Below are 17,736 nucleotides of genomic sequence, written 5' to 3' on the forward strand. Positions count from 1 at the left end.
GATCCAAGCCAAAAGCACAGAAAAAAATTTCAGCCCGATATCTCTTAAGGTGGCTGAGTAAAACGCGTACGCACGGACGGACAGACGGACATGGCTATATCGACTCAGCTTTTCATGCTGATCAAGAATTTATATACTTTATGGGGTCTGCAAGGGTATAAAAATAGCTACGAATAGCAACAAATATAATAAAACCTAAAAATCAATTCTTTTTTGTTAATTTAGAAGATTTAAACAAATTTGTTATTTAAAGTACCAATTTCATGTGCTTATCTAACCAGAAATGACAGCAAAGCAGTCTGCCCGTTGTCTGTTGTTATATAATAGGGAATATAATGATCTTTCAAAAAATCATTCATGCCGTACGAATTAATAGTGGTCGGGGCTTGTATTCCATGCACCCATAAGGTATAATAAAGTCGCCAAAATGTATGTAACAGGCAGAAGAAAGCTTTTTCGACACCATAAAGTATACACAGGACTAAACTTTTTGATCACGCAACTAAACTAAATTGTTAATACGAGTTAAAACATAAAATTTAAAGGTTATTTCGATAATTTTTAAAATCAGATTAAAAGTATATGTACATATATGTTTCAGATACTGTATAACATATTTTTTTAAAGATATTTCGCTATATTTCGAAAATACACAACACATGCCAAAAAAGCACCTGATCAATTGCGTGACTCTAACTAAAATTAAACTTTGAAAAATATTTTTTGTAATATTACTAAGGTGTAGTTGTGTGATCAAAAAGTTAGGTCACTGTATTAGAAAATGAATACCAGTTTGGACTAGAAAAATTTTTAGCAATGAGCTAGATAATAAAACAAAGAGAATTTTGAGCTGTTTATAAAAATAGCAGTGATAATGAAGAATTAAAATCTGTAGATTCCAAAATATTAGAAACTTCAAATCCTGAACTTGCTTTTGGTTCTTAGGACGACTAAGGCAACTAAGAAGGCCCTGGCGTTACGGTCGTTGGACCGGTGATATGTCCAAATTATGCACATGTTACACATAATATTGGAAAGCATAACCTTCTTCATGATGTTAATGCAGACATTTCGATCCATACTCCCAACCTTATGAACTGGACCAAGTCCAACATAAAGTTTTTGGGCGAAGTACATACTGTTTAGACACTGCACTACCAAACAAGGCTATTTTGCGGTCGTCTGCCCGAAAACCCATTACCCACTTTAAAATTGGAAGATTCATATGGAGTTTTGTCAAAATACGAACGTGCTTTTATATGCTTCGAAGTCAAGACTGGAACAATAGATATATCATTCTATGAGTCTACGCCGACAAAATACATCCCTTATTGTTTATTTATGTATTTGTTATTTATTTATTTTACGTCAACTAATACAGCAGTCGACAAAAAAGCTTCAAGCTTAAAAGTAAAAAGTAAACTTAGCCTTATACGAAACTAAACGTCCCCGACCGGGTGGAGGTGTACCATACACCTGGTGAAACAAATATTTCAAATTTCGAAGACCAAATGTATTGTTTTTACATGTCTTATACTATGTGCTATCTCGCTCACTCTACAAACACACGAGCACTCTAGCGCCGCACAGTGGGGCCTTCTGGCATTTAGCATTGCAAAAATCATAGCGTTTAAACCAATAAATCGATTTCAAAAATTTAAAAAGCATATGATAAAGAATACCTTAGGCTTCAAAATGAATGTTTGTCAAAAGTGCTGGGTGTTCGTGGTGCTGAAATATTCAAGGTCAAAGTCAGAAAATATTTCCAAGTATGTTTTTCCTTTAAAAATGGATCGAAACCCGATTTTTTTCAATCACAAATGGAATTTTTCATTGTTTTAGACGACTATGTAACATTTTTTAATGTTTTAATTTGATTTTTTAACATAATTACAAAAAGAAAAAAAAATTTTTTTGTAATTTTTTTTTAGGTTAATTTTGAAAATTTGCTATTGATTTCTGATTTTCTTCAAAATAATTTTCAATATTTACATCAGTATCTAATAAACTCAACATTTCGGGACTATAGTTGCTATTTTCCAAATCCTTTCGTGATCGCACGTGTCTCAGTGATGCAATAAGTGGGTCCGAAGAGGCTGCTAGCATGTTAAAAAGGTCTTCATTTTGTCTAACACGATAAGTTTTTAATGTATTAGTGTATCTGAACCTTTTGTAGTCCTTGTTTTTACATTCCTGTGCTTCTTCGGATAGCTCTCCAAGTGGTAAACACTGATATTCTATTAAATCCTTTCCGTGAGCCAAAATCCTATGTACCGTTGGGGTAAGTTTTTTTTGCGGATACAATTCAGTCAAAAGATGAGCAGTCTTTGAAGTATATTCGGCAAATTTTTCACCATTTACCATTTCCTTGCAATTTATAACATTTAAGATAACAGCCAACCGTTTAATGATCTCTTGACTAACCCCTGTTATAAAAGATGTCACTTCATCGTTTTCAAAAAATCTCCTTGAAAGATTTCCATCATTCGTGTTTCGGTATTACCCTTTTTGTATTAATTAGGTAAACAACTTAATATTTACATCCAATTAGGTAAACGGAAATAAAAACGACCAACCCACAAATAGGACAAACTTTTCATCAACTTAAATAACAAGTCTTGTCAATAATAAGTCTTGTCATTTTTTCCAAAGCAGGTAATTAGCAATTTATCATTGTAGAAAGGCATATATGTAAGGTAGTATTTGCAAAACAGCATTACGCAATGTTATCATTTAAATACAAAGAAGCTACAGGCCAATACGCATGCGCTCTTCTTCTTCCTTAAACCTGCAGCGCATTTTTTAGGCGAGGTTGCCTTAGTTTTATGGCTTACGCATCGCTGTCGCAGGTCTCCGCATATTGGGACTATATACATCTGATAGGTAAATATTTCACCTACCTAGTGTATGTAGTCCGGTATTGATACTCGTTGAGTCTTGCTAGTTTTATTCCATCAAAGTTCAAAAAATGCCAATATTTAGTACATTTTTTAAACGCTTCTAGTTCAATAACTATTTAAGTAATTATTAAAATTTATGAAACATGCTATTAATAAAGAACATACTTTTCAGATAAAACCAAAAAATCCAAGATCGATTGTTGAAATCGCCCAATATTCAGTTTTAAAGTTGCGATTTTTTTTAAAAATTATCATTTTTTCCTTTTCACTAAAAATGTCTCAACTTTGGGCGCCTCTAGCACCCATAAATCTCAACCGATTTAAAAAATTTTTCGGATTCATAATCTCTGAAGTATTTCCTATCGATTGCATATATAATTTTTGCCAAACGCGATCATGAAAAAACGTATTTTTGCAACGCTATCCGAGCAGAGGCCCAACTGTGCGCCGCTACTAGCCAACGTGCAATTCTGGCCTTGTGGATCGCGTAGTAAAATACGTTCATACGCATATTTTACATGTTTCTAGTCCGATTTCAATCAAATTTGGTAGTTTGGTAGAAATAGAAAGGATAAATTAGTCTGCCGAATTTAAATGCGATAGTCAAAAAACTAAAGGAGGAAATCGTTTTTTTCTAAATTATGGAGGCGGAAGTGGGCGTGGCAAAATGTGAAAATATCTAAATTCTCCGCGCATACTATGCCAGTATACATACTAAATTTGGTGACTTTAACTTTGTTAGTTTTTGATAAAATCAGTTTTGTTTAATTTTCGGCGCGTCTATTAAGCTAGTCTACATACTAAATTTGATGTCGGTAGCTATCATAGTTTTTAAGGAAATCACTTTTATGTAAATTCCGGGGGCGGAAGGGGGCGTGGCAAAAAGTTTAAACAATTAGTTTCTGCGCGCTAACTAACCGAGCATATAAAACAAATTTGATGTCTCTAGCTATTATACTTTTTAAGAAAAACAGTTTTGTGTGATTCCTGGGGGCGTAAGGGGGCGTGGCAAAAAGTTTGAACAGTTAATTTCTGCGCACTAACTAATCGGGTATACAAACTAAATTTGATGTCTCTAGCTGTCATACTTTTTAAGAAAAACTGTTTTATGTGATTCCTGGGGGCGTGGCCGAAATTCCAATTAACTCTGAACATGTGCATACTACACGAGTATACATAACAAATTTGGTGGCTCTAGCTCTTATAGTCTCCGAGATCTGCGTGTTCATACGGACGGACGGACGGACGGACAGACGGACATGGCTAGATCGACTCGGCTGTTGATCCTGATCAAGAATATATATACTTTATAGGGTCGGAGAAGCTTCCTTCTGCCTGTTACATACATTTTGGCGACTTTAATATACCATTTCACCCTATGGGTGTATGGTATAAAAACTTCTGGTCCGAAGTGAGGAACACAAACTAGTGACTAGTTTATAGAGAAAGAGAATGCCAAATACGAGCCTACGGTTTTGATGTGAAGGACGATTAATAAGAAGTCTGTCAGAATAAAAAGGTAGGCGAAGACACTGGTCCTAAATAACTGCGTAACGCGAACATGAAAAATTGCTTCCAAATCGATTCAGGGTGATATGGTGAACACCATATTGAAAGTTTCACACCGGCGAACAATATTCTAGAGTAGGGCGAATGAATAACAAAGTGTATAAAACTTTTGTTCCGTAGGGGTCATCGAATTCTTTCTTTCGTTTTATGAAGCGAAGAAGACGCTCTATTAAGAATTAAAATTATATAAAAATTAAATGAAAGTTTTGTGCCAAAAGTAACGCCTAAGTCTTTGAATGATGGTACACAATCCAACAGATAAGATTTAATAGAGTAATGAGCTAGGAACGGAAACAAACGGAATGTCATAAAAGAGCACATTGTTGTAATTTATTCACAAACAGAGAATGCATCGAGATATGATTGCAAGTACTGTTAGAAAGAAGGATCATTATAGGAACAACAAATTTTGACGTCATCCGCAAACAGGAGCACGCGTGAATGAGCCAATGCCAAGGGCAAATCATTTATAAACAAGGTAAATAACAGTTTTAGATATTGAGGAACGAAAAGACACCTTTTGGGTTCTGCCAAAAAGATACGATTTTAACCAAGCCAACAATTTAGGGGGAAAACCCATAATGTTAAGTTTCGTAAGAAGCATAGAATTCTCAACCGTATCGAAAGCCTTACTAAAGCCAGTATAAATAACATTAGTTTATACTTTTTACGGAAGCCATGGTGTACAAGGGTATTCAATTCTAAAAGTTGGTAAGCGACAATGAGAAATAGTGGATCTCGATAGGTGTTGAAGAGAAGACGTTATAATTTTCTCAAACAGCTTAGATATTTCAGAAAGTTTGGCAACGCCGCGGTAGTTAGAAAAATCCGATTTGTTGCCCTTTTTAAAAAGCGGAATAATAAAAGACTCCTTCCAAATATCAGGAAAGCTACAAGTTTCACTCGATATAAAGAATAACCGAGATAAAGGCTTAGATAGGGAAATCGAACACATTTTAAGGATGCAACTAGGTATATTATCAGGCCCCGGAAGGAAGACTTCATAGATGACAAGCTAGAGATAATACAGTCCTCAGTAATACTAGGAAAACACATACAATTTAAATGTGAGAAAGGATAGGATGTTGGATCCGAAGCAATAGTACAATAAGTCGACTGAAAGAATTTAGCAAACAGATCTGCAATATCTGAATCATTATTAGCAGTCTGGTCAAAAAGTTTGAAAGTGGAAGGTAGTAAATTAAAGCGTCGTTTAGAATTAACAAAGTTGCAAAATCTTTCTTTTAGAATTCAACCTAACAGCGCACGAAATAATTATTGTAGCATTAAGTATTCAAAAGACAAAATTGAGATTTCGATACACAATTATTTGCATAGTCAGGTCGCGAACCAGTTTTTTTAAACTTTTTAAAATATCTCAATTTAATGTTACGAAGATTAGAACCAGACTGCTCTGGAGAAGGTAGAGACATTCACATAAGAAACGCATTTATCAAGTAGAGAATTAAGAGCAGAGTAGAAAAATGGCACTGCACAATCTATTTCGCAGCACTCAAATAGAAATCACAAATCAAAAGAGGAAATAAGGTTGTTAGGAATATTGAAATTTGTTTTACGAAAACATTAACGAGTAAGTGAGATATTATTAAATTAATTAGTAACGGAATTGTAAGAAATAATAACTTCAATGGAAGGGTGATAAGGATCTTCAGTCTTCACGAGAGGCTGTGTTTGAGATACTAACAGTGGGATCCGAGACATAACAAGATCATGGATTCTTTTAGAAGAATTAAGTAAAGAATTCAATTGATATAGCGGACATTCATGTAGGATATCAAGAAAAACATGTTGAGATGAAGAAATTAGGAAAGATAGACTGTCATCAACCAGCCAAGAAATATTAGACAAGTTAAAATCATCTAAAACTATATTTAACAATCGCGATCTTTAAGACGACCAAAAATAGTTCGTAAAGCATCAGCATGGTGCACGTAGATCATGATATCAGAAGCTGGAGGAATATATGAACAAGAGATATATAGGCTAAAGTTAGAACATGTAACTTCGACGCAAATAAACTCAACACCTAAGGGGAGATCAATCGGCACCACACTTGAACACAGATTCGAGTTAACAGCAATGAGTTCTCCACCGCCACGACGACCAATACGATCAAGCCTATAAGAAATAAAATTATTAGGAAGAATTTCGTTATCCAAAACAGAAAAGTTAAGCAAAGTTTCAGAAGCTAATATGTCAGCCGAAAAGGTTTGGCTATCACAGAACAGTTTCGAGAGCTTGGTGAGAAGTCCTCTTACATTTTGATAATGAATTCAAAGACTAGACGTTATTAGTTTTTTTAAGCAGAAGATGAATTAGGAAGGTGGACAGGCAACGGACGGGAACGCCTAACATAAAAATTTTACCATTGGTTGACTCATATAATAGTACATTATTAACTAATTAATTACATATACTACTGGAAGATATGTTGACTTTCCTTTTTTACTTTTTTTCGCACCTAAACGAATCACTGCTATTTTTGTGAACAACCAAAAACGACCCAAAAATTAGTCAAGTTAACGGAACCTGTTTTATCTGTGCCTTATATCATTTTACAAAACTGCACAAACTGCACTGCTATTTTTGTGGACACAGATGTATGTATTTAAAAATTTGGTGGGTTTAGCTCTAACAGTCTCCGAGATCTAAGAATACTATTACATAAGAATACTATTACATACATGACGGTTAAATACATTTTGGCGACTTTTAAATACCATTTCAATCTATGGGTGCATTTAATAAAAAAAAGTAAAATAAAGCAAAAAAGTAAAAACGTTGTTGATTCTTATTTATTGACCTTAAACCGGAAAATAAAAGGCTTTCATTGTTCCTTATGTCTTACTCATTCGATAAAGTATAGACCTTAAATGTCAAAACTTAAACTTATTTTAATTGTCTTACCATTTAGCAAATCGGGCAATCGGGAAGATATGGCGCTATTGATTTGCAATTGACGTTGTTCCGACTCAAGTTTTTTGTTAAATATAAACGATTGATGGAATGTTGGTGTCGATGAAAAGTAACTATTAGTATCATCTAAAAGGTTAAGTTTAGAGACCACATCTGAAACCAAATATTAAAAATATTATATAGTTCATAAATCGTTATATTGTAAAGCGTTCATATCTATTATTTTTAATTTGTAATAGAAAACATCAGAGAAACTAATATCAAGTTAACTGAATTCTGTTTTACTTATTGAACTACTTAACTCAAATCAACCCATGGACGACCGCTACACAACTAAAGTTCTTTTTACTTCGCTTGTCCGTCCTTTTTTAGAGTATGGATCTTGCATTTGGTCACCTTAATATGAGTCGCACCAGATTAAATCGCACAGCTATTTGCTCTTCGTGGCTTAAGCTGGGATCGCAATGTCAATTTGCCTTCGTATTCTAGTAGACTCCTCTTGATTAACCTTCCGTCCCTAACTTATTTTTATACACAAGCTCCTAATTGGTGATATCGACTCGCCTGAGTTATTAGCTCAGGTAAATCTGTCGGTACCATGTAGACGGAGTAGACATAATTTGATACCTTTATCCCTTAGTCGTTGTTTTTCTAACTATGCCATGCTGAACCTTTTAGGGTACTCTGCTCTGATTTCAACCTTCAATTCCCTGTATTCGGCTCAGAGTTTTCTATTAATATACCTAAAATCACATTTTGTTAATAGATAGCTATAGTATTATTTGTTTGTCTGTTTTTTGTAGTATCGTCAACGTCCGCTAATTGTTAAGCTGACTTACTGACTAACTTACCAACTTTGTTAGGTCTCTGATGAGTTCTTCTGTATTAAGGTTATCGAAAGTTTTCAACAACTGAAGCTTCTCCTACTTTATATACACGTTGACTTCACTTCAATTTTATCACCTTCTTATCTATAGCATCTATTACAAAAATTTATTAAAATAATTATAATTGCAGAATAGGAAAAACTGAAGTCGAGGGACTCAGTGAGTTACTGAGATACTAATTAAACAAGTGACTTAGTCAGAAAGTGTATAGTGTACATTTTCACTCATTGCTAAAAGAAGTCGTTAAATTTTTATTCACTTACTCACAAGCGACCCCAAGCTAATTCAACATCGTCTTAAATATTAAAATAAACAAAATTTATTCTAATACAACTAAAGAATCAACCTCTACTCTACTATGTACACCAACCTGAAATTTCTTTTGTTTTGTCATCGACTGGTAGTTTCGTGACACACTGGCTTTGGTCTTCAGTTATGCAAATATTTTCAAAGTTCTTGGTAGCAGAAAAGCAGTTTTTTCTTATAATATTCATATCTTCAGTCTGGCTTGAATCATTTTGTTCCAATTTTATATTTTCGGAAGGATTTGTTGTATGGCAACCAGAAGTCATAACATTCGGCTGGCATTTCTCATAATCGTCAGATGTACTGACACTGCTTACTGACGCTCGATCTACACTTTTGTCGCTGCTAGATCTGCTTAACGATCGTGTTGCGTTGGATTCAGAAATGTTATTTTTTTTATGTGAATTTGTTTCGTTATTGCACTTCGAGCTGTGTCTTACGGTTTGATCCGCATACTGTTCTACCCGCTTTGCATTCAGCATTAGTTGTTGCTCTGTTGATGATCCCGGTGTGGAGCTTTTATCCTTATTTTGGTCCGCTTTTTGCTGGTTCGTAGAATTATTTATGTCAGTGTTGATTTCAGATACAGTACTAGACATATTTCTATCTCTCTTCTGTCTATCTGGCAAAAAGTTTTCTTTGTTTGATGTATTTGAAGTATTGGAGTTTTGGCTTTTGTTTTTAGCTTTACTTTTATCGTTTCGAGTTTTGTCATTCCGACACTTGTCTTTCTTATTTTTGCCATTTGTGTTTAATTGCCCAGTGCCTGTTGCAACTGAATCCTTGACACTGATTGGAGAAAGAGATAAACTGGGCCATGCTTCCTTTTGATGCGTATTTGTCAAATTAGTTGTGTTATTTGCAGCAGACGACGACGATGCTGAAGATGCTGTTGATGATGAAGACTGTGACGATGACATTGCTACCGAGGCTAATAAATAATCACAGTTACTATGAAAAGAATTTTGTTTTTATAAAAACAAAGTTATTTACCATTTGATTTTATGGCGCCACTGTGAGCGCTGCCTGAGGCAAGAGTTGATACGTTTGTTGTAAGCCCCGAAGAGGCAATTAGAGCATCATGTAAGCGCTTCTCATATTCCTGATGCTTGCCCTGATGCATTTCCTTTAAATATATTTAAATATTTATATCATTTTACATTAAAAAATATCAAACAAGCTAACATCGGCTATGCCGAAGTTAATAACCCTTGCAGTCGTTGGCATATTTTTAAATGTTTTAAACTCCCAAAGCCTTCAAGCTTTTACTCTATCCCTTTTATTTTCGCTATACACGCTCTTTTCCTTTCCCCTTGCAAACCAATTGTATTTGTTCACGCATAAACATACAGTTTATATGCGTGTGCTCTGCTAATTCGAGCAATGGCATAGCAGCGCCGCCAGCAGCGTTTGAACAGAGCCTATTTAATTGACAGTAACTTGTGTTCTATTTATTCGATCTGATTGAAATTTCGGGTTCTGGTGTTTTATATAAAAAATATATAAAATTATATATACTACTTGAAAACGATAGAGTATTATTAAAATAAAGTTGTCCAACACGAAATATAACAATTACCCCTCTACTTCCCAAATTTTTGTTTAAAAAAAAAATTATTTTTGCACTGGTTACGGGTAAAAAAAAAAGAATAAATTCCTAGTGATCGCAGATAAACAAGTAGTGGTAGCGAAGTATAAAAGTTGTCAAAAATCATTATGTGGTTTTTGAATTTAGGCACTATACTGGACAGTCGAATTACTATGTTTGAAGACGCACAAAGATCTGGGGTTCCCGGGAGAATAACATTATCACCTGCACCACCATATACTTCAAAGCTATAGCAAAAACCAGCCGAATCGCATAGAACGAATAGTTTTATACCCCATTTGTGGGGCTTATCTGGCATGTACTGTCGAAGAAATGACTTCATTTTTGTTGCGCACATCTGTTCGTCTACATATAGATGCTGGGGCATTGGTACTGATTGAAATTTTTAATTGAAATGCTTTATAAGAGGGCGGACTTTGTATAACTGATTAAAGTCATCTGAACCTTTGTATGGAATAGTGCTATTGTCATTAAAATGAAGGTTGCTTCGGATTTCATCAAAACGATTTCTTGACATTGTGTCTTGGATAATTTTAAGCGCATACTCGCTCCAATATGCTTGGATAGATACTTGGATATTTCACTATCCATATATCCTGACATCTAAATTAGAATACCAATCAATTTACGCAATTCCAAGTTGTTTGTTGTGAAGGAGGTCCTAATGTTTTTTTGAGAAGCGTAAAGGTTAGTTTGGTAAACAATGTGCGATAGAATTTCATCATTTACGAAATATTCAAAGCATTTGGATGGAGTGTCCAGGATCAGAAATTTCTTCTTATAGGGTTCACAAATTTTGATCGACGATTTATCCAGAACAAGATTTTTTTGACCCCATAGTATCTTTTTAAATGCTTCTGATCTCGGATCAATGGCCAAAGCAGATCCTACGAAAGCGCCAGATTGATTTGTGGTGTTATTAAAGGACTTATTGGCAGATCGACGACTTCCTCTTGGTGATCTATGAAGTTCACTATGCGATTCACCTTGAATAAGAGAAAGCGGATCGCGCTTCCGTTTCGGGGTCGAAGAAGCACTTGATGAAGTATTTAAAGATGATGGTGACAACATTGAAGCTGTGCTGTTACCAAAGCAAATCTGTAATGCAAGTGCTGATTCTGACATATCAAGAACATCGTTAATTGAGACATTAATATCATTTCCAAAACTGCCGTAACTAAAAGAATCGTCTAAGTTTTCTTCTTCGTTATCCGTTTCACCATTAAAGTCGAGCATATCTAAGGCTACTTTTATTTAATCGTCGGAAAGCGATAACAGTTTAAGCTGTGATTTGCGGATATTTATGTTTTGATTAACCGTTTTCATTAGAATTGCTCGTATTTCAAACTTACATTATCGAATTTTTTTCCACTAGGTGTCCCAAAACTTTTATCTCAAGTAAAAAGCTTATGGACACTTTTTCTTATGAGTTTAATCACTTTTTTATTAGTTAACTTATGCAAAAAGTTGCTAGTAATTTTTAAATTGAGATATGGGAGTAAATTATATTTTTTTTTATTTTTGAAATTGACTCTTCGCACCAAATAATTATTTTCTGTGATTTTCAATAAATTCGGCAATTGAATGCTTCTAGCAGCTGTCTTTCCTGAAATGGTAAACTGCGAAAGCTTCAAAATAAATATTTGGGATTCCCGTAAATACATGAAATAAAAATAACTACAAATACAGGTTTAAAAATTAGATTGTGCGACCAATGAAGTTAGCCCGCAGGCGGTCTTGGGAAGTAGAGGGTTAAGAAAATACACCAACACTAAGACAACACAACATCCCGCCACTCCATCCACACACACCACTAAATTTCCCACTCCAATCACCCACATAACTTGACCCCCCTTTAGTCTAGAAAACAGCGGATGTTTACTGCAACCGAGACTAAACAAATGTCAACAAAAAAATCTTCCAAACGTGAGAACGCTTAGTAAGCAAAAATCAATAAGCCAATCAAGATCCAGATCCCTTGTCACCAGATCAAAAGCTCCCAATACTAATATCAAAAGCTTTTTAACCGAACTTTAATCATATCTGTATGAATAATCATAAGTTAGTTCTTAAGACGCTTTGTTTCAATAAAGATCGTTTTTGAGTCTCACCAATCCATATTTTTTTTAATTAATGAAAGAAAACGAAATAATTTAGTGCGTGCAAAACTTAGTGTATAAGCGACCATTACGGATATCGAATCTAAGGTTGCGTAATAAGCAAAACTTTTTTGTATCATTAAATAAATAATTGTGCGAAACTTGTGTCAAGCCACCGCTACAGATATCAAATCTAAGGTTGGCCCGTGATCAAGACTTTTTGTGCTAAAAACAAGTAAGGGAGCTGTAAGAAACTAAAGCCCAAAGCCCTCGAAAAACTTTTTTTTCGTTTTATCCGCAAAAGAACCTTTCGTGCAGTCAAAAGCGCGACATCGAATATTGAAGTTCTAAATTTATTCTAATCCAAGATGACACTGGAACTATCAGAAACACATCTGAACCAGGCACTTACCATGCTTAGACAGTTGCCCAATTTCGATGGTAACGCTTTGACCCTGAGCACGTTGATACGGAGAGTTGACTACATTCTACAATTCTATGATGTACGGCACTATAGAGATGCGCTGGAGAAGCACAGCGGACATCACAACTAGCGCACGCCAACAATTCGAGCGAGTTGCGGGCCGCCCTCATTAGCGAATATAAGGTTCAAACGCCTTATGAAGAGCTACTACGACGGCTATACCATACTTCCTTCGGAGGAAACCTTCGTAAGTTTATTGAAGATTTAGAACATAAGTCTTTTATTATAATTAATAAGTTAGAGTTAGAAGGCGATGCCGCCAATACCATTTTATACACAAATGCCACGAATAACACAGTCAAAGAAGTCCTTATAAAAAGATTACCAGACAAGCTTTATATGACATTAGCGAAGTTTGATATTTCAACAGTGTCTAATTTGAAACAAGTAGCCCAGAGAGAGGGTCAATATGAAAACAGCTCCACAGAGAAACCCAAAACTAACAATCAAAGTAATTCAGGAAATTCGAATTACAAATCAAACCAAAACAATTCAGGCCAGAACTATTATAAGCAAAACCACCAATACAATAATTCAAATCATACCAATTCCCAAAATAACCAACAGCTTCGCGAAGAATTTCAACAAAATCTTAATCAGGGCAGACAAGAAAATCCCCTTAATTATCAGATTCAGAATCAACCTCAGAATCAAAGCCCTGTGGTAAATCAAAATTTTCATCAATCAGCCTCGGATCAGATAGCTCAGACAGAACAGTTGGATCAAATAGATCAACCAAATACCTCCAATCAAATCCCTATGTCCAACCATTGCCCCAACCATCAAAAATTTTATTGCCATAAATTTTCATCAACATATGACATACTATTAGGTAGAAAATATCTCAAAGCATGTCAGGCCGTTATTAATTACGAAGAAAGTAGTGTATCATTATCAAATCACAAATTCTATTTCAAATACACCAATAAAGAAGAAAAAAGAAGAATCAATACCTTATCCTCCCCCAGAGTTCGAATATGAAGCATTCGCACATGAAATAAATAACGGTATCGAGGAAAGAAACGAATTTAGACTTGATCATTTAAATTCAGAAGAAATAGAAATGTTAAAGAAAATAATGCATGAATTTAGCGATATCCAGTATAGGAAAGGTGAAAATTTGACCTTTACCAGTACAATAAAACACAACATCAGAACTAAACACGAAGATCCAATTTACAAACACCCATACAAATACCCACAAATCTTTGACGAAGAAGTCAATAAACAAATTAATGAAATGATAGAAAAGGGAATCATTCGGAAATCGAAATCGCCCTATTGTTCACCAATCTGGATAGTACCTAAAAAAGAGGACGCATCCAAGGAACAAAAGTTCCGCCTAGTAATCGACTATCGTAGTCTAAATGAGATTACTGTCGATGACAATTTCCCAATACCAGTAATGGATGAATTATTAGACAATATTGGAAAATGTCAATATTTTACAACCATTGACCTCGCCAAGGGATTCCATCAAATCCTAAATCAATCGAAAAAACCGCATTTTCGACTAAACATGGTCATTACGCGTACACACGAATGCCATTTGGGCTAAAAAATGCACCAGCAACATTCCAAAGATGTATGAACAATTTATTAGAAGATTTAATCTATAAAGATTGTTTAGTCTACTTAGACGATATTATTGTTTATTCCACCTCATTAGAAGAACATTTGGCATAACTAAAAAAGGTCTTTGCTAAATTGCGCAATGCTAATCTAAACAGAATTTTTAGGTCACGTCATAACTACAGAAGGAATCAAACCAAACCCAGACAAAGTCAAAGCTATTCTAAAATTTCCAATCCCAAAAACTCCAAAAGAAATAAAATCATTCTTAGGCTTATGCGGATTCTTCCGTAAATTCATTCCAAATTTTGCACACATTGCAAAGCCTTTAACCCTTGGATTAAAGAAAGGAGCTAGGATTAACATAAACGACCCACATTATATTTCATCCTTTGAAAAATTAAAATGCCTCCTTATGAACGATCCCATACTTGCATATCCCGATTTTAAAAAACCATATTTTCTAACCGCTGATGCTAGCAATATAGCTTTAGGTGCTTTCCTCTCACAAGACCATAGACCTATTTCTTATGGTAGTAGAACACTAAACCAACATGAACTTAATTATTCAGCCATAGAAAAGGAATTACTATCTATCGTATGGGCAACCAAATATTTTAGGCCATACCTCTTCGGTAGACATTTTGAAATCCTTAGTGATCATAAACCCCTCGTCTGGTTGGACATTATCAAAGAACCTAACATGAAATTACAGAGATGGAAAACAAAATTGAACGAATTTGATTACAAAATAAAATACTTACCAGGAAAAGAGAATTATGTGGCAGACGCCCTTTCCAGAGTAAAAATAGATGAAAATCTTTTAGGTGAAGAAATAAGTAGTTCTAGAGCTACAGTACATAGTGCTCAAGAAGATAACGAAAACCTAATAGCCATTTCAGAAAAACCCCTGAATTTCTACAATCGTCAAATAGAATTCAATAAATGCAACGAAAATAAAGTCAACGTTACTCACTATTTTCACAAAACGAAGATAGAAATATCATATGTAGAAATGACCAATCAGTTTGCTAAAGAAATTATTAAGGAATATTTATGCTCAAAAAATAACGCACTTTATATTCATCTGGGCCCACTATTATTTACATTGTTTATTTACATTGTTTATAAATGATTTGCCTTTGGCCTTGGCTCATTCACGCGTGCTCATGTTTGCGGATGACGTCAAGATTTGTTATTCCTATAATGATCCTTCTTTCCAACAGTACTTGCAATCAGATCTCTAGCTCTTAATAAATTACACCTTAATGCCTCTAAATGTTCTTTTATGACTTTCAGTCGTTTGTCTCCGCTCCTAGCTTATTACTCTATTAAGTCTGTTCTGTTAGATTGTGTTCCATCATTCAAAGACTTAGGCGTTATGTTTGACCCTAAACTTTCATTTAATGTTCATATTTCTTCAACAGAGCTAGCAGCCTTCTCGGCTTCATTAAACGTTGGGCCAAAGAATTTGATGATCCCTATGTAACAAAGGTTTTATACACTTCGTTAGTTCGCCCTACTCTAGAATATTGCTCGTCAGTGTGGAACCCGCAATATGATGTTCACCAGCGTAGTATTGAATCGGTACAGAAGCAATTCCTTAAGTTTGCGCTACGCGGTCTAAATTGGGACCCGGGTCTTCGCCTACCTTCTTATTCTGACAGACTTCTTCTTATTAATCTTCCTTCACTTTATAACCGTAGGCTTGTTTTTGGCATTCTCTTTCTCCATAAACTAGTCAACGGCGAAGTCATTTCTACGAATTTACTAGATACGCTGTATTTTTGTGTTCCCTCACGTTGGACCAGAAACTTTTTTCCTATTCACCTTAGTAGATGTCTGACTAACTACTCTCTTCACGAACCTCTTCGTGTTCTTTGCCAATCTTTTAACAACCTTTCTCACCTTATCTCTCCTCATCTTTCTGTCACTTCTCTTCGCGCTATACTTTTTAATCATCTACAGCGAAACCAATGAAAATATTCTGGACTTGGATTGGCTGCAACTCATCCCTGGCCACATTGGCTGTGAATCGGGGCATAGCTGGCACCTTGTGCAAATAAAACACCTCCACCGGGCTGGGGATGTTTAGTTGTATATAAAGCTAAGCTACCTTCTTCATTTAATTACTATCTGTCTTTAGCTTAAGCTTTTTCGTCGACTGCTGTGTTAGTTGACGTAAATAAATAAATAAATAAATAAATAAATAAATAAATAAAAAAACGACAAAGATTTTTAAATACTTCAAGAAGCTTATCTTGAAATAATTAGCCCAGACAGCCAAACAAACACATTGAGAACCACTTACAAATTAAAAGACATTCCCACTTATGCAGAATTCAAAGAAATTATTCTTAAAAACCATAAATCATTACTTCATCCAGGTATCACTAAAACTTAAAACTGGTTCAAAGAAAAATACTATTATCCAGACTATCAAAAATTAATTCAAAATTTCTTTAATGAATGCCATATTTGCAATTTATCAAAATCAGAAAACCGATATACTAAATAATCTTTTGAAACCACCCCAGAGATATTTTTTTTTTTTTTTTTAACGTTTAATATATATTTGTTGAATCTACTCTTAAATTAGAGCCTAACAACAAGTTTGAGATATTTTTCTTAATCTAGTACTTAATATAAATCCTGGGGATATTGCAGGCGGCCCGAATCACTTGTTATTGGGTTGGTCTGTCATTTCTTTTAAGACGAGTTCTATTATTAGTTCGCGTAAGGGAATTGGCAAGAACATTTGGGTGTGCATCCAGTTTCGCAGAATACTTTAGTTGTTGACCACCTATTTCAGATTTTACGCTAGGTATATTTAAATCATTTTGAATGTTGTCGTTCCGTATGTACCACGGGGCCCCCGTGATTGATCTTAAAATTTTTGACTGCGCTCTTTGTATAATATCGACATTGCTGGTACTTGCCTTCCCCCATAGTACGGCTCCGTAAGTCCAGATGGGTTTCAGTACGGAGTTGTATAGGAGGACTTTATATTCCAGACGTAGAGGGGACCGAGCATTGATGATCCAATGTAGGCTACTTGCTTTCAGTTTAAGCTGTGACTTTTTTGCCTCGATGTGCTTGCGCCAAGTTAGTCTTCTGTCTAGGTGGATGCCAAGGTAAGTGACATCCTCGGCTTGAGGAACTGGTACGTTGTTTAGCATTAGAGCTGGACAGTTTCTTCTGTTAAGCGTAAATGTAACATGTTTGCATTTCTGCTCGTTGACCCGGATACGCCAGGTTGCTAGCCATTCCTCTACCACCTTGAGGTGTTCCTCTAATTTTGCAGAGGCTTGTATTGGGCATTTGGATCTGCTGAGGATTGCCGTGTCATCGGCAAAAGTGGACGTTGTAAGTC

General features: G+C 35.1%; 1 protein-coding gene across 1 annotated transcript in view; it reads right to left on the reverse strand.

Moving 5' to 3' along the window:
- The window catches only part of LOC137579584 (putative uncharacterized protein DDB_G0285119), a 111,006-nt gene extending 101,285 nt beyond the window's left edge, over positions 1-9,721 (reverse strand). Inside the window, exons 1-3 of the mRNA XM_068293364.1 lie at positions 9,593-9,721; positions 8,664-9,530; positions 7,398-7,559 (exon numbers count right to left, since the gene is read on the reverse strand). Of these exons, the coding sequence (XP_068149465.1) occupies positions 7,398-7,559; positions 8,664-9,519 (1,018 nt within the window). The 5' untranslated portion in view covers positions 9,520-9,530; positions 9,593-9,721. The remainder of the gene's footprint in view (positions 1-7,397; positions 7,560-8,663; positions 9,531-9,592) is intronic.
- Between the last annotated feature and the right edge of the window lie 8,015 nt (positions 9,722-17,736).

The sequence above is a fragment of the Drosophila tropicalis genome, unplaced genomic scaffold (assembly GCF_018151085.1).
Source record: "Drosophila tropicalis isolate 14030-0801.00 unplaced genomic scaffold, ASM1815108v1 contig_715, whole genome shotgun sequence".
Lineage (NCBI taxonomy): Eukaryota > Metazoa > Arthropoda > Insecta > Diptera > Drosophilidae > Drosophila > Drosophila tropicalis.